The sequence below is a fragment of the Nematostella vectensis genome, chromosome 1 (genome assembly GCF_932526225.1).
Source record: "Nematostella vectensis chromosome 1, jaNemVect1.1, whole genome shotgun sequence".
NCBI classification, from domain to species: domain Eukaryota; kingdom Metazoa; phylum Cnidaria; class Anthozoa; order Actiniaria; family Edwardsiidae; genus Nematostella; species Nematostella vectensis.
In genome coordinates, this window is record NC_064034.1 from 2626890 (window position 1) to 2649741 (window position 22852).

The 22852-nt window shown below is 38.2% G+C and overlaps 3 protein-coding genes across 9 annotated transcripts; 1 reads left to right on the plus strand and 2 right to left on the minus strand.

Annotated features, from left to right (window-relative positions):
- Window positions 1-106: 106 nt before the first annotated feature.
- On the minus strand, window positions 107-2332 carry LOC5509814 (probable 60S ribosomal protein L37-A). Its single transcript, XM_001630246.3, has 3 exons — window positions 2255-2332; window positions 1557-1692; window positions 107-316 (listed from the first exon to the last, which is right to left on the minus strand). The coding sequence occupies exons 1-3, from the start codon at window positions 2255-2257 to the stop codon at window positions 153-155; spliced, it is 303 nt and encodes a 100-aa protein (XP_001630296.1). The 5' UTR covers window positions 2258-2332; the 3' UTR covers window positions 107-152.
- Window positions 2333-2394: 62 nt separating this feature from the next.
- LOC5509813 (F-box only protein 4) lies at window positions 2395-13583 on the plus strand. Of its 6 annotated transcripts, none has more exons than XM_032378826.2 (8): window positions 2395-2625; window positions 2713-2747; window positions 2870-2944; window positions 3284-3375; window positions 8234-8384; window positions 8717-8793; window positions 9719-9817; window positions 10785-10921. In XM_032378826.2, exons 1-7 carry the CDS (start codon window positions 2559-2561, stop codon window positions 9771-9773), a joined length of 552 nt encoding a protein of 183 aa, XP_032234717.1. In that variant the 5' UTR covers window positions 2395-2558; the 3' UTR covers window positions 9774-9817; window positions 10785-10921. The 6 variants fall into 6 exon arrangements, with proteins under 6 accessions (XP_032234717.1, XP_032234716.1, XP_032234713.2 ...); XM_032378825.2 differs by having other exon boundaries at window positions 2399-2625; window positions 9716-9817; XM_032378822.2 differs by lacking the exons at window positions 2395-2625; window positions 2713-2747; window positions 2870-2944; window positions 3284-3375; window positions 8234-8384 and adding exons at window positions 11370-11602; window positions 11847-11919; window positions 12265-12476; window positions 12869-13035; window positions 13438-13583 and having other exon boundaries at window positions 9716-9817; window positions 10785-10996.
- LOC5509838 (delta(3,5)-Delta(2,4)-dienoyl-CoA isomerase, mitochondrial) lies at window positions 13400-22825 on the minus strand. 2 transcript variants are annotated; one of them, XM_032378828.1, is made up of 9 exons: window positions 22690-22825; window positions 21612-21786; window positions 20769-20857; window positions 19888-20129; window positions 19602-19672; window positions 19392-19463; window positions 18928-19078; window positions 13603-13708; window positions 13400-13526 (listed from the first exon to the last, which is right to left on the minus strand). In XM_032378828.1, the coding sequence occupies exons 1-8, from the start codon at window positions 22733-22735 to the stop codon at window positions 13613-13615; spliced, it is 942 nt and encodes a 313-aa protein (XP_032234719.1). In that variant the 5' UTR covers window positions 22736-22825; the 3' UTR covers window positions 13400-13526; window positions 13603-13612. The 2 variants fall into 2 exon arrangements, with proteins under 2 accessions (XP_032234719.1, XP_032234718.1); XM_032378827.1 differs by lacking the exon at window positions 13400-13526 and having other exon boundaries at window positions 13534-13708.
- Between the last annotated feature and the right edge of the window lie 27 nt (window positions 22826-22852).

The window sequence follows — 22852 nt, forward strand, 5'->3', positions numbered from 1 at the left end:
CCAACATGGAGAAAATGTTAAAACAATCACTTGTTCTCTATTAACAAACTCCTTAATGTCTCAAAGATTAGGTTTAACCACTCAACAAGGACAGGAAGACAGTATATGGACCTTTTGCAGATGAGATTTTATTAAGTATTTTTACACAAGTCCTATGCTTGGGCTGGCTGCGGTGCCGCAGCTACATTCTTCTTCTGGGACTTGGCCTGTGTGCCTTCCTGGAAACCATTCTGGAAGCGTCTGTAGACAAGCTTGAGGTGGCGCATTCTACCGGTGCCAGTGGTGGTCCTTCTCTTGGCCTTCATGCTCCAGTTAACTATGGAAAGAGAGAGGCCATCATTAAACACATGCAGTAGAACTCTGCTAACAAGAACTAGAATTGAATTTGATATCCCTTGAATTTGGTACATATTTCCCAGTCATGTTTACTAAGTGGCTGTTCCAGTTTTTGGTTTGCTTTGGTGCGCTTTAACCTGTTAAAAGTCACCTCTCTGATCATCCCAAAACTGGCATTCTTGATGGTATTATTATTTTTGTTTTAATATTACACATATGAAAGATGATATTGATTGACCCTGCAGACTCTAAAGCATTTGGTTCCCTCAAATGCTTTAGCACTAATGTTTCACTAATTCTTCTCCAAGTGTTTCGCATTGTTTGCTCAGATTGAGGTGCAAGTAGGTTCTCAATTTTAAAATCTGAAGGCAAATCAATGAAAATTATGAAGCAAGGTCATTATAAGCTTCCCCAATATACAGATTTACATATGTATGGAACATTGTATGAAAAATAAAATAGCCCAATTAGATAAAGTGTACTCAACAAGATCAGTGAAACCATAAAGCAGATACAGTAAAAAACATTTGAACAGTACAACAAATGAAATTATTGGAAGATTGATTGATTGAGAATACCACTTTTTAAAAGGAATGGTCAGATTAAGTTTTTTTGACATTATTTAGTATAAACCAAAAGCGTCAGCACAAATGGGACCAGGTCCCTTGCGAGTTTCTGCCCCTTAAGATAAAATCACAACAGAGATAAAGTAGATAACAATATACAAACAAAACAATGAAACAAAGAGTATCATATAGAGACCATATTATTGATAAAGAACTGCAAAAAAATCAATTTTTGGTACAAACTGTAAGATCCCTGCAGCTTGAGCCCGAAAACAATAAGGAGAATCAAGGACCGTTATATGTGTACTTGTGGTAAGCAAACCAACTACAAGTGATCGAACAGCTGAACTTTCAACCTTTGCAAAACAACCATGTTTTTCAAGCTAATCCCAAATATGGGGATATTGACCGAATATGGTGTTATGTTACTATGACAATTTCGTTGACCAATCAGCTGTAGAATACAAAATCTGTATTTCTGGAACTGAAAAAAGCTACTCTCCCGTCCAGAGCCTCCTCTCTTCGCTTGTCTCGGCATTTTGGCTGAGCATCACTGGACGAGAGAAGTCTAGAGGCTCTGGTACCTAGGGTAGGCATAAGTAGTACTAATAAATACTATAGAATATGTAGGGAAAGCATCCATATTTCACTTACATTTCCTCAGACGAGCTGATGGGAATCCACACCCCGCGCAACGCTTCTTTTGGATGTGATAGGCTTTGCGGCCACATCGTACACACAGGGTGTGTGATTTATTATGGCGCTTACCAAAGCTGGACGTTCCCTTGGTCTATATGAAACAAACATTATTAGACAATGTGAATCTACTGTATCATACAACAGGATATAAAGGCATCATGACAGTTATAACAATAAATCGAAATACGCAGTTTATCCATGAATATCAATATGTAAAGAGGCGAACAAATGAGATTTTAAAAGTAAAAATCAGCAGCACGCTCGTTTTCCATCGCATCCGTGTAAAAATTCAAGAGACCAGACAATAAGAATAAATAGGAAAACAGCTATAACTGTGTCTCTGTGAACGCTTATTTAAGATTATAAGATCTAAACTTTAACAGAAAATGATAAAAAGTGTCTCACTAGAAATCTATTGTAGAAAATACACTGTTTTTTTTAAAATACCAAGTGACAGAAATTTTCCACCAACTGAAAACAAGTTGTGATCACAGAGTGATGAAAATATACCCAAACTAAGACCACATGTAAAGAATGAGGCCGTCGAATGGAGAAGCGATATTATGGCAATGTCGCCGTGTTATGGATTACGCAGAATTCGGGTTTATTTATACGATGGAATAGGATTTAAAACTCGTTATAGTTCCACTCACCATCTTGCAGTAAGGTCGTCACTCGAGAGAACGAATTGGTAACCGCTCGAAAGCTTCGACCTATCCCATAATCCACCAGACACTGTTAGTGGGACACAGGGGACCCGAAAACAAAATAAATTCTAAGAACAAGAATATTCTAGTGAGGGTTATTTTATAAATAAAAAAGGACACAAAGACGAATATAAAAGCTACATTGTTCATCGATATTCTGTAAAAATTGCAATGGTATATTATATAATTACGGGGATTTTATCGCTATAGTGAGCCCGCAGTCACACCTCAGCTCAGGTTGAAATTCAAAATGGCGAGAAATTGTGAGAAAAAGCTTGTGGGACTCAATCGAATGCTGCTAGAAAAGCATCAGAAAGGTAGATATGACTCAAAAGCTACGAGTCATGTGGTCTATATAAAGATTGAGAGAATCTCCATGCGTTAAAACATTTCTTTTATTGCAGAGGAACAAGAAAAAAGACCGAAAAGGCCATCACTTGTAAGTTACAAGTCCAGATTGGTCTGAACTAAAGTGAAAGGTTGAGCATGCCGACGAAGTAAAATTGTACACTTGGCTTACCTTGACTCTCACTATCCTAATATAAGCCCTTGCTGTCCTAGAACACTCTGCATTCTGCTTCTGATGTGAAGAAATGGATCCCTGGCATCAAGCAAGAAATTGGTTATTGCCTTCAAGTGGGTACTGCATTGCAAATTAGATGTTGTTTTTTTTCCGGCAATTATTTTTGTTCTTAAAAACACCCTGGCTATTCCTTTAAATTATATTAGTGATAGAAATCTTATATCTTTGGTAAAGGGATACATATTTATTGGAGAAATTTGGAAAATACACTAAAGATACTTAAATAGAGGCGCCGTTCCTTATTTTCATAACCTAAAGGTTAGGAAAATTGCTTCCAAAAAAAATCCAAATGATATCATATCTTTCAGTACTGATGTTGTATTATTATGATGTTGGCATAAGGATGGTATGTGTTTCCAAGCTAACCAAAGGTATTTCTTATAAAATTGCAGCAGTTATCTGGTGCACGCCAACACAAATATCCAGACTACAAAATTAAAGAATTTGAGGAATGTGTTGAAGAGCTGGAGAAGGAATACAAAAGGTTGGCAGTACGTTTTTAAATTCATTTATAAGAGTGGATTGAGTCGGGAATATATATTCGGGCAATTCCACCGTCACGGACGTTACATTCAGACACAATTTTCCATGTTGAAAAAAATATTTTAACACAATTTATTTGGCTTTACTTTAATACATAAATGGATCAGCATTTTAATGTATTACATGAGTAGTAGAGATTTCTAAAATTTCCTTTTTGGTGACAGAACAATTAATGTCACGGACGTTACATGAAAACAACCAATATTCTATTACATTCAGATAAAACCTCGATTCCTGTAAACTTTCAATCTTTTTCATAAAAAAACACCTCAGAAGTGTCAGCCTGGGTAACATGCTTGCTAACTATAAAGTTATTTATTTCATTTTTGTTATAACTAATTCAGCAGCTTTTGTTAAGTGTTGTCACGGACGTTACAATGAATGTCACAGACGTTACAGCATGTGAGTTTTAACCAAAATTTGGCGATCTGTTTACTTTTACAGCTTTAGCTAAAAAGAATATGTGATATAATTGGAGCATTAAGTTATCATAAATGACAGCCATATTTGCGTTCAGCAGTTCTGATCTTTTGCTCATGCACCTGAGCATGGTACTCACGGGAATACTGCTGACCAGGCTATTTTGGATGCCATTGCTAAAGTACATGTTTGTTCACTCAAAATAAATCCATTCAAAAAATCCCTTAGTGGAGCAGAAAGTAACTGAAAGTACAGGCAAGGAATTAGAGCAAATCCAGCTAAATCTGCAGCGTATAAAGCTAAAGATAGGCAAAGGAAATGCGAGAGTCGAAAAAAGACTTTGAGTCCACTGGAGGCCGAAAGGCAGAGAATCAAAGGCACAGAGAGAGTGAGGTTACATCGATTATTGAAAAGGCAAGCTGCCAAAGGAATTTCTACTCCAGTTCAGCATAATTTAAATGACATCAAGGCTGCTTACAAGACCCCCCAAGCATTAGGAAAAGCAGTTCACAAGGTGACACCACATCTCCCACACAGCCCTAGAAAAAGAAGTGCAGTTGTTCGAAAACTTGCAAAATCTGCTGGTGTGTCATTGAAAGAGCAGAAATCATGCAGTTCAGGCAACAACAAAATCGATGAGTTTACGTTTGAAAGCGTAGAGAAGTTCTATTTACTGGACTCAATCTCCCGTCAGGCCTAAGGACAACATGAATTTGTAATCGTCAGGAAGGATGGCAAGAAATCCAAACTTCAAAAGAGACATTTGATATGGTCTTTAAAAGAAACATTTGGATTGTTTCAGAGAGAGCATCCTAGTATAAAGATAGGTCTAAGTAAATTTAGCTCACTGCGGCCAGTTAATGTTTTGCTGCAGTCCTCAATGCCAAGAGAAGTCTGTCTTTGCATGCACCATGAGAATGTGAAGTGTCTTTGTGATTGTCTTAGTAAGAAGGTTTCCAGCTTTCCAGCATATTCTGGATCATTTGTCAACCAATTTGTTTGTGACAGTGGCAAAGAGGATTGCATGATGGGGAAATGTGTCATCTGTCCCAACTGGCTGGATGGCATTAAAGAAGATGCCCCTTTAGATGATGTTATAAAGTGGAGTCAATGGGAAAGGGTTACTAACACTATAGACACAAAACAGGGCAAGCCTAAAACTGTAACAAAAATGCAGAAAACAATCAAGGAGGGAACTGTAGAAGAGGCCCTAGATTGTCTGAGTGAGAAAATCCCTAGCTTTTTAGAGCATGTGTTCATCAAGAGGAAGCAATCAGCCTTTTTTGAAGACCGTTTTGCCAACTTAAATGAAAATGAAACAGTTGTACAAGTAGATTTCTCAGAAAATTACACATGCCAGCACCAGGATGAAATCCAATCACCGCATTGGTGCCAAGAACAGGTGACATTGTTCACAGTAGCCATGTGAGCAAAAGATTCAGCCAACACTGACACAACCTGTAACTCCCATGTTATGGTCACCGATGATCACAACCATGACAAGCAATCAATAGCAGTCTTCATGGACTATACTATTAATACTTTGGTAATAGAGATGTTCCCACAGGTTGCAAGTGTTGATATCTTTTCAGATGGTCCCAGCTCCCAATTTAAGAACAGGTACATGCAAAACGTTTACCAAACACTGCAACAAAACGGCGTCAAGATCAATTGGTATTTTTTCGCATCATCGCATGGAAAAGGGGTAGTTGATGGATTAGGAGGGACTGTCAAAAGGGTCGTGTGGACAGCAGTGTCATCTAGACAAGTGCACAGAGTGGGGAATTCTGAGGAATTTGCCAAAGTTGCTAATACAATGTGTACTGCCATCTCTACTCATCTTTTCCTCAAGGCAGATATAATCAAAGCTAGCATCAAACTTGATAATTGCTTTCTAGAGGCAAAGCCTATACCTGGTATAGCAAAGATCCATTGCTTGGAGCCGAGTGAGGGACCTAGTCTGCACTGTCGCCTATATTCAAGTCAACCTTCTCCCCATAAAGTGATCCATTTGCATGGAAATCAAGATATACCTTGGGGTGAGAGTTCAGGTGATGAGAGTGGTGGAAGTGTGGCCACTGATGAAAGCAGCGAGGGTAGTGATACAGAGAGTGACATGGACAGGGACATTGATAGTGACTTGGAGATATGTGAAATGAATGAGGACGGTGACTCTACTCATGATAGCAATGATGATACTCTTTCTCAAGGCAGTGGTGGTGATATCCTGATTCAGCTTGGGTTGCCGGAAGAGATTAAGAACAATCTAAAGGAACATTGTACAAAATTTGAGTGTAACTCATGTCTAGTACATGAGTTACACTCTGGTACGGCTGATAATAGGTGAGGGAGTTGAATTTGAGTGTAACCCATGTACTAGTACTCTGGTACGGCTGATAATAGGTGAGGGAGTTGAATTTGAGGGTGACCCATTAATCAACATGCGGGACCTGAAGGAAATGGAGGGAAAACTGCCTAAAGATAAGATGAAATGGCTCTCAAATTTTGTGATTGACTCCTATCTGAAAATCGTCAAAAGTGAAAGCACTAATGTGGAGGTATTTGGATGGGAAGAATTTGAGAGAGGTGTAGAAAACAAGAAGTTGGAAGAGCTTCTGAAGGGAAAGGGCAATCTACTTGAGAAAAATATGGTGTTGTTTCCTTGCAATCCAGTAAACAGTGAGCATTGGTTCCTGGGAGTAGTACTTCCAAAAGAGAAGACCATCGTTATCATTGACAGTTTGCCCCAGAATTATAGCAAGCCGACAGCAACTACGCAGGTAGACAAGATGATGTTTTTTCTTAAAGAAGTAGACAAGTCAATCACCATAGACCAGTGGTCTTTTTATACCAATAAGCCTTATGAGATTCCCCAACAGGTGATTTCATTTGACTGTGGTGTATTTACTTGTATATATGCAAGATGTCTTGCAACCAAGTGCAAGATGGTTACCCAGCAAGACATCTCTGCATACCGCATACTGATGGTTCAAGAGCTACACCAGAAAGGGTTTCACCCATCCCACAATTGCCCATTCAACAAGGGGAATACTATGCCGTAGATTATGTAAAGAACTTTTACATTGGTTGAGTACTGGATGCCACTGCAACACAAGTTAACTTCAAGTTTCTTGTACAAAGTCGGAGCAACCACTTTTCACTGGCCAAGAAGGGAAGATGTGGCCAAGGTTCACGTCTCAACCATATTTTATGGTCCGGTGACTGTCCCTAGTTTTATTAGTGGACCATTTGCCATTCCAGAACTTTCTGATGTTGAGAAACTTTTCAAGATTGTCAGTAGATTCAAGAGAGTCTCCAAGTGACATCAGACAACCTACTGTACTTTGAACACTCTTTGGCTGTTTATCTCATCCATTTAGGGTAGGAAATTGACTTTTTGGTGATTGACACATTTTGTTGTTCAATAGGCATTTATGTATCAAAACAGCCTAGTTTTTTTGTTAGCCAAGCCTGTACATCAACAATGATTTTCCCATTCAAAATTGAGACTTAAGAAGAATGTCGAAACTGTAACGTCCGTGACGTAACATCCGTGACAAACTTTGGCTTCATGTGGTCTTTGAAGGTTACAGTACACTGATGTTTTATATCCATAATTGTGTATCCCTAGTACCAATAACTTACCAGCAGGAAGGATCTTTTTATTCTTCCATTAGTTTTTCAATTAAGGTAAAAATATGAACAAAATGTCACGGACGTTACGTAACGTCCGTGACAAAAATTGGAATCTCAATATTTATTTATTGGAATCATTTTGATAAAATATTAATTGATACACAAATTGTTTGAAGTAAAGTATTTATAGCAATGTTTTTGTTTTTGGCTGAAAACATTTTTCATGCATGATTTTATTGCTTGAAATGTTCAATGTGGCAAGTTGTTTTCTTGATGAATAAAGTACACCTATGTACTAAGTGCCCCCCCCCCCTGAGTACAGCGCAGCAAAAAATTTTTTTACAAACTCCAATATGTATATAATGCACTAGAGGCAATAATTCACTCTAAATCACGTGAAAATTATTGATTTTAACACTTTTCACGTGGAATTGCCCATTCATTGATTTGAAGTACCACTCCATTTGATCTTTTGTTGTACAATTATTTGTTGAAGTACAACAGGCAGATGCCTTTATATCATTTCATTTCTTTGTGGAATTCTGACTCTGCTGAGAGGATATCTGCCTATCCTATCCACCTCTTCAGGCCTTGGTTTGATGTGCCTTTGGGAAAGAAAAATACAGGATACAAGTTGGCCAGATACTGTTTTTATTGACATCTGTAATTTATGCATTTTTCAATTGCCTTAATATCTGTTCACCAGATGTTTTTGATTGACATCTGTCATTTATGTGCTTCAGATTTGTATCCAAGGTCTACCAACTAGATCCTAATACCACAGGGATCCCATGGCAAGCTAGGGGTTATGTAAGCAAGAGAAAGTTGGCAGGCAGTGCCACCTGTGGGCCAAGTATTCCAAAGAAAATATGCACAGCAATTCTAGACCAGGAGGTAGAGTACAGTATATTCAATTAACCTTTATGCCATTTGTGCAAGTTGCTAATTGGGCAGACATACAAAGTCATTTTTTTCCTATCAAACCTGTAAGTAGAACTCTGTTATAAAGACACCTTGAAAGTAACAAATAACAGAATGCTCCATGCATTTTTTGTTCATCTAAACCTACTCTACAGTTCTTTTAATGGACATACATGTACCCTGTAATAAGGACATGTTTTTATACACCAGGGGTTCCTCCACTCTTTCATATCTACAATAATACTTTTCCTATATAACTATACTGCTGGTTTGACATGGAACATTCTTCATTTTAAAATTTGCAGAAGTGTGATAAAGAAGTAAAAATTGTCACTCCTGAAAACTGCTTGGCTTCAACCACTGTGACAAAAAGTCCAATAAGGTACTACATACAGTAGGTTTTTGATTATGATAAGCATAAATTGAAATAAGCCTGTAGGAATGGCTAAGGAAATATTTTGTGACCGCAAGTGACCCTGGGTGCAAGGTCCACTCAAATGAAACAAAAGTTTGCTAAATACTGCGCATAGTTTTTTTCCTCCATTATCTTTGATGTACATACTAAGTATTCTTTTCCCTCTACTTTCAATTCTTTGTGTCGCGTTTAGGTATTGTTTTCTTTCCCAATCAAATTAAAGTTTTATAGCCAAATCCTTGTCTTGTTTGGGAATAGTGCATTGTCAATCACCCATCTAAACCAATCAATGGGTTTCATATTTTCACTGTCCTGTCATAGACCATTAACTGCACGATTAATTGTTCATGGTAGTAAGATTGACTACACACTATCCCCAGACGAGAAATGGATTTGAATTATCGGCGGCCATGCAACAACAAATTCGGCTATTAGCAACTAAATAAAGACCAAAATAGTTTATATCACTGTAGAGTTTTCCCGGGGGAAACTCCAATAATATCAGACAGTGAAATCTATCTAACCCTAAATCTATTTAACCCTAAAGGATGGTAATTTGGGTGTGGTCAACATAAATTCTCACACCAGAATCAGAAAAAAAGCGTTAAACACCGCCTTAAGAAAAGCAGTTGGTTAAATTTTATACCCTAAGAGAAAGCAGAATTGGAAAAAAATGTTAAGCACCCCTTTTAGGAATAGCAGTTGGTTGAATTTTATCCCCTAAGAAATAGTAGGGATAGTAGTTGGTCAAAATTTTATACCCTAGTAGACCCTACCTTTCTACTTTTCTGGGAAGGGCATACCTACTCTAGGGCAAAATTGTCCTTTTGTCCACTAATTAAACTCAAAATCACAAAAAATTGCCAAATGATTTGTGTTTTATCTTTAGCAGTTGCTTGGGCCTTGATTATCCTGATTCTTCGGATGATGAAACTGACAAATCCTGATTGCGATTGAATGATTCAAGATGAATCCACTCTGCTATAACCATGTGAGCTCAATTACAAATTAATTTATTGTACATAAAAATACTGGAAAAACATGCTCTGAATCGTTTAGAAGATATAATGATTAGAACACATTTGACATCATTGCACACACAATCTTTGCTAAAATTACTTTTTTTTGATTGTATAAAACAAAAAGTTTATGTGTGTGTTTCTTCTATATCTATTCTAAGATGTCATAGCATGTCATGAACAATCATGCAACTTGACTCCATCTGGGTTGCTCTTTTTTTTTTCTTTAATTAAATTCGTCACCTACCACCATATGTATTTTAAAGAATCAGATAGAATGGTGTCACGCGTTTATTTACTTATTATTATTTTTTCGTTATTGTAAATAAAAACGCGTATCATGACCGTGCGGGGTTTTCCCTTCAACCAAAATAGCCGTGACACTAGTGACGTCATTCTTGCCACGCTGGCCGAATCAGCGTGTGTGTTAGCTACGTCGCAACGAAAGCTATTATAATAAACAACATAGAAATTCCAGTACTCAGACCACATTCATAGCAGAGCACCCAAGAGATTGTTTGGAAGGTTAAAGCCGTCGCTTTTTCAATCGTATTGACAAATAATGAAAGAGAGGAGTGTTACCGAAACACAGAGTTTGGAGATCGAAAGTTTTATTTCGGCGGCGACATACCCTATTCGATATATCGCCAAACTTTACCAAATTATTCACGAAGAGAGACAACGAGAAGTCGTCGTTCAACCTTCGAAGGCTAGAACAGATTTCAAGAAGAAAATTGTGACTAGGGAATCGTCCGTTATGGAACTTCGATTCAACGATCTTCCTGTAAATAAATTCCTACTGATTAACTAATATTTCGCGATACTATTTTGTAAGATAAAAAAATAATACGAGATTTTAACGAGATCTTGCAAAGTTCACATGATGATCATATTATTGCGATTTCTTTATTTATATTTCTGGTTCTATTTGTTTTTCAGGTAAATTTACAGTTGTACATATTTTCGTATTTAAACGCGAAGACACTTAGTGGAATAGCAAGAACGTGCAAGTATTGGAAGATGCTAAGCGAAGACAAGATACTGTGGGAGAATCTCTTGTGGACCGATTTGCAAAAGTGGAAGTTTATAAATCACAGATCATATCCCTACACCTACTTGGAAACTAACTCGGAGCTTACTCCAAAACAAATGTAAGTATGATTATCTACAATACGGAGCTATGCAGCTGCAGTTTTTTATATCAATTCAGTCCCTCCCTTTGTATTTGGGGGAATGGGAGTATGTTTTTCGGGGCGTAGTACAGTAGTACCATAGAAAAAAGTATAGTTGTACCTACTTTTAGACTGACGAGGGTGGGTGTGGGGGGGGGGGCAAATCTGGATGTAGTTCTTGAATTTCAACCCTAGATCAGAGATGTAAAACATACAAATGATATTCATTTGCTGAATCAATATATTTTTGTACACAAACAGCTATAAAATGTTTCAAAGCTTATGTCTTCTCAGCATATAAAACCCCACCAGCCCTACTTGTAAGACCTTATTATTATGTATTTTCTTCTAGATATTTAAGATGCTGTCCAGAGTGCCAAAAAATACAACAGACAACGAGGAACTCCTTCACATCACTACTCCTCCACACTCTTCCTGCAAGCATGTTTCAAAGACACCCTCCAAAAGTTGTCATGTTTGGCCCAGGTCTCGAGTCAGATACTCATAAACTTGTACAGAAACTCCTTTGGGATAAGACAATTTCTCCAGCTACTGTGGATGGAATGTTTCCAGGGGAATTTGAAGGTAAAGTGTTTTTATAGTTGAATATGTGCAGCTTGAATTGAGCTGTAAAGCAGGTTTTGTCAATGCACTTTGCCATGCTACTGTAGGTTCGTGTTTTAAGGTAGGGAAGAGAGAGAAGTAAATCCTGACCAATGCTATAATTTCAGATTTTTCTAAGCTGCAGTAGATAATTTTGATACACTGTCTGAAAAAGGCAAGGCTTGTTGTTATATCCATAACTCCATTTTGAACGTTGTTTTTGCAGGGATTGGTTCTGGAGTGTGTTTGAAAATAGGTGGCTCCAAAATGAACCTGATAACACTCTACGCAACTAACAGGTAATTAAAAAGTGGAAAACGTTTTTACCCTGTCCATGTGCTACACAACTAAAAATTGTAAAGCACAGCCCAGGAATAGGCAAACCCCTCTTTATTATGTTGTAGGTGGCTGTGGCGGGAGCATTCGCGTCTTATTAATGAAATACAGGTGTGTTAACAGTCTTTGGCTCTCACTTCAAATAGGTCTCACCTTTCATTTAAATACAACTCCTATATTTTTTTCCTCAAAAATTCCTAATATCACAACACACTTCTTGTGCATTTCTCTTCCATATTTCAGTGATAGTACCATGCATTTCCTGACTTCTCTGCTGTGGGCTCACACTTTGTTGAATGTTAAAACAGGGCAGAAAGAGAACAAAATGCAAGGGAAGGTCGAAACAGGGTCAGCAAATTGTTGGCAGCAGCTCCACCCCAGCCAGAAGCTGATGGTCAAGAAGATAATGATGATGGAAATGACTTGAGGACTGTTGAAGTGAGCCACGGAGTAAGGCTGCTCTGCCAGAATGTTGATGCTTTTATTTATGTTGTTGACTCTTCGGCAGAGTCGCAAAGAGGTAAGCTATACTGTAATTTCAAACACACACAGTGGAACACTGTTAATGAAGATATCTTTATCCTTATTAAAAAGGTTAAGATTTTTTAATGTATGAAAATTTCTTCTATTGGAACTTGCATGCCACATTGTAGGCTTTTTAAACCTCATTGTATGCAAAAGAGAAAATCATATAAACGTAGAATACAATCCACACATCCTACACAATAAAGATGGCTAATTCTATTTACTACCATACTTTCTAAAAAGGATGAGAGTTTAAACCATTCAAAACAAAGTAACATTGTCAGTGGGATTCTACTTGCCTTTTCAATATTCTTATATTCATATCATCTGTGGATGTTTATTGCTAAATAACCATAGTAAAATCTTTATTATTTTTTTATGCAATAGTGAATATTGGGGACAAAGAGCTACAAGCCATGATGAACAATAGCAAGTCACAACCCAGGCAGCCACTCCTCGTGCTATCTGCTGTTGCCACGCAAGATACCTTACCTCTGTCCTGTGTGAGGGTCACCGACATGTTACAAATGAACAAACTCAACAGACCTTGGCAGGTGTGTGTGTTTACCAATGCTTGGCAATACTCTAGCCTGATATTTTATGCACTTTTTGTCAAAATGGTAAATTATCGAACTTGAACCAGATTAGTTTGTAAGCACCGCCAAACACTGTTACTCAGGGTCAGTACGCAGCTCTTACAAGCTGCAATTTGATTGGGCAAATGAACAATATCCGCATCTCGGCACAAAGAACGAGAAGAATAGAGACAAAAGAACTCCTTTGTAGAACAAAGATAATAGGAGACAAAGCAGCTGTGTACTTACTTGTTACTCGTGTTTGGTAATTTGATTACCATATACCAGAAAATTCTTATTCAAAACCTTGAGGGTAATTGTTGAATCTAATTCAAAAGACATATAGCTTTAAGTCAAATCTAATTCGTCATTCCACTCTAGGTTAACATGATGTGTGTTGAAAACTTGGATGGCCTTTTGGAAGGCATGACATGGCTGCTGAAGCAAGTAGTATAGAATGATTATTAACTCTGTAAATAAAGATAAAAAAGTTTAATAAAATTTATTAAATAAATGTCAAATTTGAAGATGTCCAAATTTATTTACAGTAGTTGGTTCAGAGCTTGGAGAAGGTAGCCTCCTCTTTGGCCATCATGGCTTGGGCAGCTTTCATTATGTCTTCTGTTTGAAGCATTGTCATGTTCCAGGTTGCCTGGGGATAATGAAATAGTATGTGTTAAGAATCGTCGCTAGCATAGGCACTTACTCCCCATTGCTTGATTTGAGGCAAGAGATAGTTATTGGCACTGATTTTGCTTTAATTTATTCGGGGCTCTGAAACACATGAAAAAATGTTTGAGGTCCTTGATACATTATTTTTTTCTACTACCTTTTAATAGAGGTTGGCTTCTAGATGGAGGAATGTATCTCATACAGAATTCAAGTGAAAAGCAAATATTCTGAACACTTTCCCATTTAAAAATGTACTTTCCCATTTAAATGTGTACTTTTGCGAGAGCGTTGTTTTCACGTCCTCAAACCGCGGGTCAACCAATCAGAGACCGTCACTTCAATAGCCTTAATTCAACGCGTCTGGAAAACGCCAGTCAGCCAATGAAATGATCTTGAAATTTGAGCCTTCGTGATTCCGCGTTCTTCCACGCGACCTGACCAATCACACTGAATCATTCTTATCCCGCAAAAAGGGCAATACAAATAGCCTTCTGTCAACAGATGCAGATTGCCGGTGATAACGATAATTAACGCGGACTAGGGGTCAGAAGAGATCAAATGGAGAAGATGACTTTAGAAAATAAAAGGAGTAGCCTTCAAAACTACGTATAGTACCCGAACTTTAACAAGTCATTAAACAAGCTATTTCTAAAACCAACACCAAGGACACTCGAATTGGCTTACCCTAGTAATGACCTTTTTCTTCTTTGCACAGCTCTCCCAGAATCTCTTTTCGCTATACCAAATATGTCATGTCTTTCTGTGAACAATTCACCAAGTGGGTATTTTTAGTGTTCCCAGGTCGGACTAATCATACTTGATCTCAATGAACCAAAGACTTGTGATGGCGCGAAACGAAATTGGCGCCCTTTTAGTCCCGTTGGCTCGAACACGGCTGTATCCAGCCCAAATTTGTCTGCCATCCAAATCAAATATTGTTCTTTTTGCCATCGGTTTCATCCAAGAATGACCCATTCGTATTGTTCTCATTATAAAAAGATGCAGGAGAGAAATCTTCTAGCTCACGCTGCACATGATGCCGTGAAACACGAGATCTCAGGGTATGGAATGAATTGATAAACAATTTACTGTTTCAACAGATTCGGATTATACAGCAAATCAAAGTGCGTTTTCGAACGCAGAACGTGCAATCTGTAATATAGGTGAACTCGAAAAATACCACCGTGTTTCGAAGCAATCACATACGAAAAACCCCTTTAATAAAGCAAACCTCTAACTACTGAAACATCTCACCGAAACGTGAAAGAGGAAGATAGTATACAACATCATCATTTATTACAAGGAGAACGAATAAAAGCCAATCACATTCCCAATCAGTGCGTTTGCAGACGCAACGAGTGTCTAGGATCGATTTACAAAGATACATAGGCATGGAAAGCCGGTAAAAATTTTAGTGTACTATGTATCTAAAGTGACTAGCCTTTAAACAATATATCGGCGTTTTCTTACTTTGTAAGTCAAGCAAGCAAAATGTTTTCTTCATTTCACAGAGATTGGACATAGCCATGCGTTATATTTTCTTCTCAATAGACACTCAAGAGTAGGCTTTCAAAACAAACCGGAAACTGTGCGTTTCAAAGACGCAGGCTAGTCAATAGTGTGAAAGAATCTAATTTTCGGTACGAGAAACACATTATGGCGTTTGTAATTGGTTGTTAGAAGACGAGGTTGATAAAACTTTCTTATTCAAACATCAAAAGCAAGCTGTTATAAGTTGATTTACGTCTAGTTATGTGCTTTGGGAAAGCACCCGACTCCGGGACAGATGGAGCACCAAAGGTTGAGCTCTCTGTTGGTGGTCATATGATATGATTAACAAACTGCTATCTTGTAAGCTAGGAGATAAGGCCCGAGCTAGGGAGCTTTGCTCTTTGCACACAAGCATTCCAAGCACCAGTCGAGCAAAAGAGCGCATCAATATAATTCTAGAGAAAAATCAAAAGATTTGAACAGATAATCTGTTTAAAAGAATTTAGCCTATTATCATCCTACAGTATCGTAGATTCATGCATAGGGACAGTCGGATATTACAGCTTGGTGTTACATTTTTTCAACTTGACAAAGTTAGCACGTGGGAGCCCCAGCACATATACCCGCGGCTATTTACTCAAGTTGTGGTTGCTTCGAAACATGATGGTATTTTTCGAGTTCACCTATATTACAGATTGTACGTTTCTGCGTTCGAAAACGCACTTGCTACGTTTTGATTTGCTGTATAATCAGAATCTGTCAATATTTAATTGCAACAACAGCAAATTGTTATACCCTGAGATCTTGTGTTACACGGCATCATGTGCAGCGTGAGCTAGAAGATCTTTTTATAATGAGAACAATACGGATGGGTCATTCTTGGAGGGAACCAATTGCAAAAAGAACGTGCAATCTGTAATATACGTGAGGGGTAACGATGGGTACCTTAAAATTTCGAAAATCTCGCAAAAATTTCGCAAAGTGTCGGAATCTCGGCGTTTTTACGGAAGTCTCGAAGTCTCGTTTTTCCCCACGACATTTTAGGATCTTGGAGCCTCTTTTTGTACCACGTTCTCGGAGTCTCTGTTAAACGCGATCTGTTTTATGTCGTTACTGCTAAGGGTTTCCCTCTTTTTCGAGTCTCGAGTCTTAAGCCTTTCCGCTCTAGCTATTCTTTTTCAACTAATGTTTATGACATACCTCGAGCAAGTTATCTGATGTCCGAACACAAGCTAGTAAAAGCTCGGACACGGATTCCGAAATTTGACTTAAAGTCTCGGGCTCGGATTCTAAAACGCGGTCTCGGCGCCTCGGCAAATCTCGAACTTACTCATCGCTACCCCTAAAAGGGGTCTCTAGAACGCGCCAACATCCCAGAACATCGGCTTTATTCTCAGAGCGTATTGTTCACTGTTTATTGGCAACAAAATGTCTAGTTCTCGGATAAACAACTACTTTTGGAAAATAGTAATCTGGCGGTGTTTAAAGTTTGCGAGGATATAATATTTTCACTGGCTTTCCATGCCTATATCTGTCTCTTGATCTCGTGCTTGCATGAATATCTAGACCGTTGCATTTTCGAACGCACTAATAGACATGCGATTGGTTTTATCCTAAGGGATAAATTACTTGACATTGTTATTTATACCCTGCTTGTACTCAAGCTCACCAAACTATAGACAAAAATGCTCAATGAAATAAATTGTAGTCCACTACTTTGAATGTAAACCCAGGAAGGTGACATGAATGTAGGAAATATTATGAACTTATACCCAAAATTAAGCAAACCAAAAGCACATAACTAGCTTTAAAGACGTAAATCAACTATAAATCAACTAATAACAGCTTGCTTTGATGTTTGAACAAGAAAAATTATATCATGTTCTTACAAGCAATTACAAGCGCCATGTGTTTCTTGTACCGAAAATTAGATTCTTCTACACTATTGACTAGCCTGCGTCTTTAAAACGCACACTTTCCGGTTTGTTCGGGCCTTATCTCCTAGCTTACAAGATGGCAGTTTTTTAATCATATCATATGACCACCAACAGAGAGCTCAACCTTTGGTGCTCCATCTGTCCCGGAGTCGGGTGCTTTCCTAAAGCACATAACTAGACGTAAATCAACTTATAACAGCTTGCTTTTGATGTTTGAATAAAAAAGTTGTATCAACCTCGTCTTCTAACAACCAATTACAAACGTCATAATGTGTTTCTCGTACCGAAAATTAGATTCTTTCACACTATTGACTAGCCTGCGTCCTTAAAACGCACAGTTTCCGGTTTGTTTTCAAAGCCTACTCTTGAGTGTCTATCGAGAAGTATAACGCATGGCTATGTCCGATCTCTGTGAAATGAACAAAACATTTTGCGTGCTTGACTTACAAAGTAAGAAAACGCCGATATATTGTTTAAAGGCTAGTCACTTTAGATACATAGTACACTAAAATTTTTACCGGCTTTCCATGCCTATGTAGCTTTGTAAATCGATCCTAGACACTCGTTGCGTCTGCAAACGCACTGATTGGGAATGTGATTGGCTTTTATTCGTTCTCCTTGCAATAAATGATGATGTTGTATACTATCTTCCTCTTTCACGTTTCGGTGAGATGTTTCAGTAGTTAGAGGTTTGCTTTATTAAAGGGGTTTTCCGTATGTGATTGCTTTGAAACACGATGGTATTTTTCGAGTTCACCTATATTACAGATTGCACGTTCTGCGTTCGAAAACGCACTTTGATTTGCTGTATAATCCGAATCTGTTGAAACAGTAAATTGTTTATCAATTCATTCCATACCCTGAGATCTCGTGTTACACGGCATCATGTGCAGCGTGAGCTAGAAGATTTCTCTCCTGTATCTTTTTATAATGAGAACAATACGAATGGGTCATTCTTGGATGAAACCGACGGCAAAAAGAACAATATTTGATTTGGATGCAGACAAATTTGGGCTGGATACAGCCGTGATCGAGCCAAGCCACGGGACTAAAAGGGCGCCAATTTCGTTTCGCGCCATCACAAGTCTTTGGTTCATTGAGATCAAGTATGATTAGTCCGACCTGGGAACACTAAAAATATCCACTTGGTGAATTGTTCACAGAAAGACATGACATATTTGGTATAGCGAAAAGAGATTCTGGGAGAGCTGTGCAAAGAAGAAAAAGGTCATTACTAGGGTAAGCCAATTCGAGTGTCCTTGGTGTTGGTTTTAGAAATAGCTTGTTTAATGACTTGTTAAAGTTCGAGTACTATACGTAGTTTTGAAGATGTAAGGCTACTCCTTTTATTTTCTAAAGTCATCTTCTCCATTTGATCTCTTCTGACCCCTAGTCCGCGTTAATTATCGTTATCACCGGCAATCTGCATCTGTTGACAGAAGGCTATTTGTATTGACCTTTTTGCTGGATAAGAATGATTCCGTGTGATTGGTCAAGTCGCGTCGAAGAACGCGGAATCACGAAGGCTCAAATTTCAAGATCATTTCATTGGCTGACTGGCGTTCTCCAGACGCGTTGAATTAAGGCTATTGAAGTGACGGTCTCTGATTGGTTGACCCGCGTTTTGAGGACGTGAAAACAACGCTCTCGCAAAAGTACACATTTACATGGGAAAGTACATTTTTAAATGGGAAAGTGTTTCTGGTGTTTTGTGCATGATAACTCAATAGAGGTTGATCACTTGGTATAGATATTGCACCACTGTACTCACAATGTATTTGAGGGATGCATCCACAGGGTGGTCTCTTGAGTAGTTCAGGTTGTGTTTTGTTCCAGTCACAGCAACAGGACTCATCTTTGCTATTTTTGCAGCCATGTCCAGTGCTGCTGAAATCACTCTTTCACGATTTGGGTAAATTCCACTGTGGAAATTCGGCATAGATTATGTACATTAGATGTATTTGCCTATACAGTGAATGCTCTGGTGTATAATGGCTCTCTATATTATAGGCACTTTGAAAACTTTTTCAAAGTGCCTGAAAAAAATTGGCACTTTGAAAAAGTGCCAATTGGAAATCTTCAGGTTGACTGAAGATTTCCAAATCTTCAGTCAACCTCTATACAGAAAACCTTAGCAGGCACCTCCATAAAATAAGTACATTTTTTGGTCCTAAAAGTGTCAATTATATGAACGTTCCCCTGTATTAATTTTAAAGACAGACACTTATTGTTCACCTGACAAGTCCAGCTTCTTTTGCTTCATGAGCTAACAAACGTCTGGCAGTGTAGCATAGTTCTCGAACAAGACTGTTTATATTAAAGGATACAGAACATTAATAGAGTTTAAGCCACATTAATTTACATTTGTTAAATTTTAATTTGTCATCTAGTGTAATTGATTATTTTTACTTTTTATGAAATGTCAGAAGCGGATTGATACAGTACCTTTCATTGCCAACTATTTTTGGCATTCTTTGGAGAGTCCCCACATCAGCAGCAAGTCCAAGCTCTACTTCCTGAAAAAATGGCAGATTTCTAAATTAAGCAACCTTCTTTTCATAGAAACGGTAAATTTTATTTAAAAAAATGATATTTTCAGGTCATTGTATCTCAAGTAGTTCCCATAAAGAATTTAAAAGGAAGGGCTTGATTGAGAGAGGGGAGGCGAGCTTATTTGTGTGGTTAATCTTATACATATAACTATATATCTTATAAATATAACTAAAAGCACCTTGACTTGAAACCAAGCATCTGAAGTGCAGAGTCTAATATCACAGGCACAGATCATGTCTACTCCACCCCCAACACACGCAGAATGGACAGCAGCTATCACTGGCTTCTCACATTTCTCAATAGCTGTGAATGATTCCTGATAGGCTAGGATAGTTTGACGTATATGGATGGCTTTCCTAGCAGGGTCATCACTGTCTGCTGAGGACATTAGGACGCCAGCCATGTCCATCAAATCTAGACCTGCAAGAATTTTGTTAAAGATACACTCTTCATCAGAATTATCTACAATATTTTGGTGGAGTCTATTTGCCTTTCTTCAATTGTTTAGCCTGGCTCAGTCATTTTTCTTGATACGGTCACTCACTGGTTCACCCACAACATTATTTGCACACATCAGGCGCATAAGCCAGTTGTCTGCCAAAAAGTGGATCATTTCTTTTTTTGAAGGATCCCCAAATACTGCCATGCCCTCCCCCCTGCATACAAGTAGCTTGAAAATTGTTACTCTTACAACATAATTGGTTTCAGTGCAAAGTGTTAATGGTAGTTGAATGACTTTGAGCTTGACCATTCTGTTTGGATGCATATTCTATGATTCACAAAATCAAACAAAAGTTCTAAAATGCTCACGATTCTCCTGAACCCCTAGCATACCCTCCATACATGTCCCATACTCCAACAAAAAGTGGTACGAGTCGTAAAACAGAATTGTCCAGTGGTACAAGCAGTGGAATGCCAGTAAGTATGTAGTATATTTTTTTCTGTTTCTCATTCTACAAAGGACTTTTTTCTTGTCTCTATTATCTTGTTTTCAAGGGCACATGGGGGACGAACCATGTTTGATTGGTGTTTCACTAATAACACATTAGTTGTACTTGCCTGCAGTGAATATTTTTCCAGCTCCAGACAAAACTACAGCTCGACAATCTCCATCCTTGGAGATCTGATCAAAGCACTCAACCATCTCCCTGCAAATCATAAAATGCATAATATCATTGGATTGGTCCATGATATTCCAGGGTGCTTGCCTTTTCTTTTTAGGACTCTAGAAAAAATAATAATTGGAGCATTCTTCAGAGCTTTAAAAAAAAACACCTTAGAAAATATATAGCATATTTTTATACTTACAAACACAGTTCATACTTTTTTCATATGACAGGGGTGGAGAGTATTCAGAAGTGAGCTCTTGCCAAAGTATCCCATATCCACGGGCTCTTACTATGGCAGGCATAGAGACCCTTAAGCAACGTAGGTGCTATTAATTTAATCCATAAAATCAAACCTAGCAACCTGCTTCACGATTCTGGGTACTCTCTGAGATCAAGTAGAACAAGATACACAATTGTACTGAATACAGACAGACTCAATCAGTTTGTCACATTGAAGTGCGGTTCAATATTGTAACTGTTGCTGTTGCTTTTACTGCTGACAGACATTTTTAATTCAGTCTTTTGACTGCAATAAATGCTAATTAACTATATATTATTGTATATTATTATTATTTAATTATAGGGGTTTCAGAATACGTGGTGGAGATTGATAAATAGGGGGTGAAAGTTATTTTATTTTATTAGTTCAAATAAAACTTAAATCAACTTTTTTTTAAAAAGTAGCTGACGCTCAGTGGAAAATAGCTGATGGGTAGGCCGGCCGCCAGGGGCTAATGAAACCCCAGCATATAGACCACCCAGCCTCAGTAAATCTTGGGTATGCCTGGATCACCTCCAAAAAGTCTGGTTCATAGCATTCCTCTTGTCTGGTCTGTTCATCTCGACTTGTAGTACATTCTCCCTGGGCCTTGTCACAGCCAATGTCTCAAACTTGTAAGCCTTTGCACTGCACATCCTTCGGGCAATGGAGATCGGGACAGCAGTACTTGAACTACCATGAAGAGAAACTGAAAAAAGACACCAGCTTTACCACAATGCCACTTCTGGAATGTCTGCTCATGTGTATAAGGAGAAAATGCCTGCATTTTACAAAAAGAAAGTGTGATGTTTCAGAGTGTGGTTTACTTATCAATACTTAACTTTATTAAATACTTTTAATTAATTAACCTAATCTAGCTTGCACTAATATCTAGGTGTTATGTAAGCTAAAGAATCTTCACAGGTGGCGGATCTAATTTCTGATAAAAGGAGTCTATTGGGGTTCTGCTACTTCAGGTGGTATAAGATTATAAAAGATTACATATGACATAATTGCATGTCACAACTGACTAGCCTTTCAAAACTCAAGGAGTAATTCTTTTGGATATAATGACTACTTACTAAGAAGGGCAACAATTCAATCAATTGATAAATTGACGGGTCAATCGACAGAAGCACTGGTGGCCTAGTGTGTTTAGCCCGTCGCCTCTCACTGCTGTGGCCCAGGTTCAAATCCTGGCTCAAACTGGGGATTTTTTCCAGGTTCATGCCTTGATTAAAATATGTGTCACAAGTGAGTTGAAGTTATTCTCCCATGTTTCCAGTCTTCTCAGATAAGGACATTACACCGGAGGTCCAGTCTCTTCAAGCTGCACTACACTAACCTGAACTCACAATAAACCCTCTGGCAGTGACGACCACCCCCAGTGACAGTGCTTACTACGTAATAATACACTCAAGGAGGTACTTGATTTGGAGCCTAGCTCTGTTGTACCTTCCGCACCAGTGAAAATTGAATAAATGATATGAATGCATATTAATAGTGTAATGTAAGTTAATTCGTCTTGCTCTTTCAGATTTTTGTGTGTTGCTTTGGACAATGCCCGTCATCGTTCAATTAGTCAAAATTCGCAAAAGATTACTCAACTTACCACTTAGATGTGTTCCAAGCCTGTTCAAAGAGCGGAACATAATCATGCACTACGAGCTTGATGGTTCAATTTCATGAATTTGAAGTTTGATTACAACTAAAATATCAGCACAGCTTGACTGGCAAAACGAGACAGGCGTTCCTAGATATGCCCCAGTTCCTCT

Coding starts and splice junctions, on each gene's coding strand:
- LOC5509813 (XM_001630280.3), top strand. CDS start 10,408: ATGAAAGAGAGGAGTGTTACCGAAACACAGAGTTTGGAGATCGAAAGT. Junction 11,603..11,846: donor GTTTCCAGGGGAATTTGAAG/GTAAAGTGTTTT, acceptor TTGTTTTTGCAG/GGATTGGTTCTGGAGTGTGT. Junction 12,477..12,868: donor TTCGGCAGAGTCGCAAAGAG/GTAAGCTATACT, acceptor TTTATGCAATAG/TGAATATTGGGGACAAAGAG.
- LOC5509814 (XM_001630246.3), bottom strand. Junction 317..1,556: donor ATCAGCTCGTCTGAGGAAAT/GTAAGTGAAATA, acceptor CTCTTTCCATAG/TTAACTGGAGCATGAAGGCC.
- LOC5509838 (XM_032378828.1), bottom strand. CDS start 22,735: ATGATTATGTTCCGCTCTTTGAACAGGCTTGGAACACATCTAAGTG. Junction 19,079..19,391: donor AAAGAAGCTGGACTTGTCAG/GTGAACAATAAG, acceptor GAATTTCCACAG/TGGAATTTACCCAAATCGTG. Junction 13,709..18,927: donor ATGCATCCCTCAAATACATT/GTGAGTACAGTG, acceptor CATTATCCCCAG/GCAACCTGGAACATGACAAT.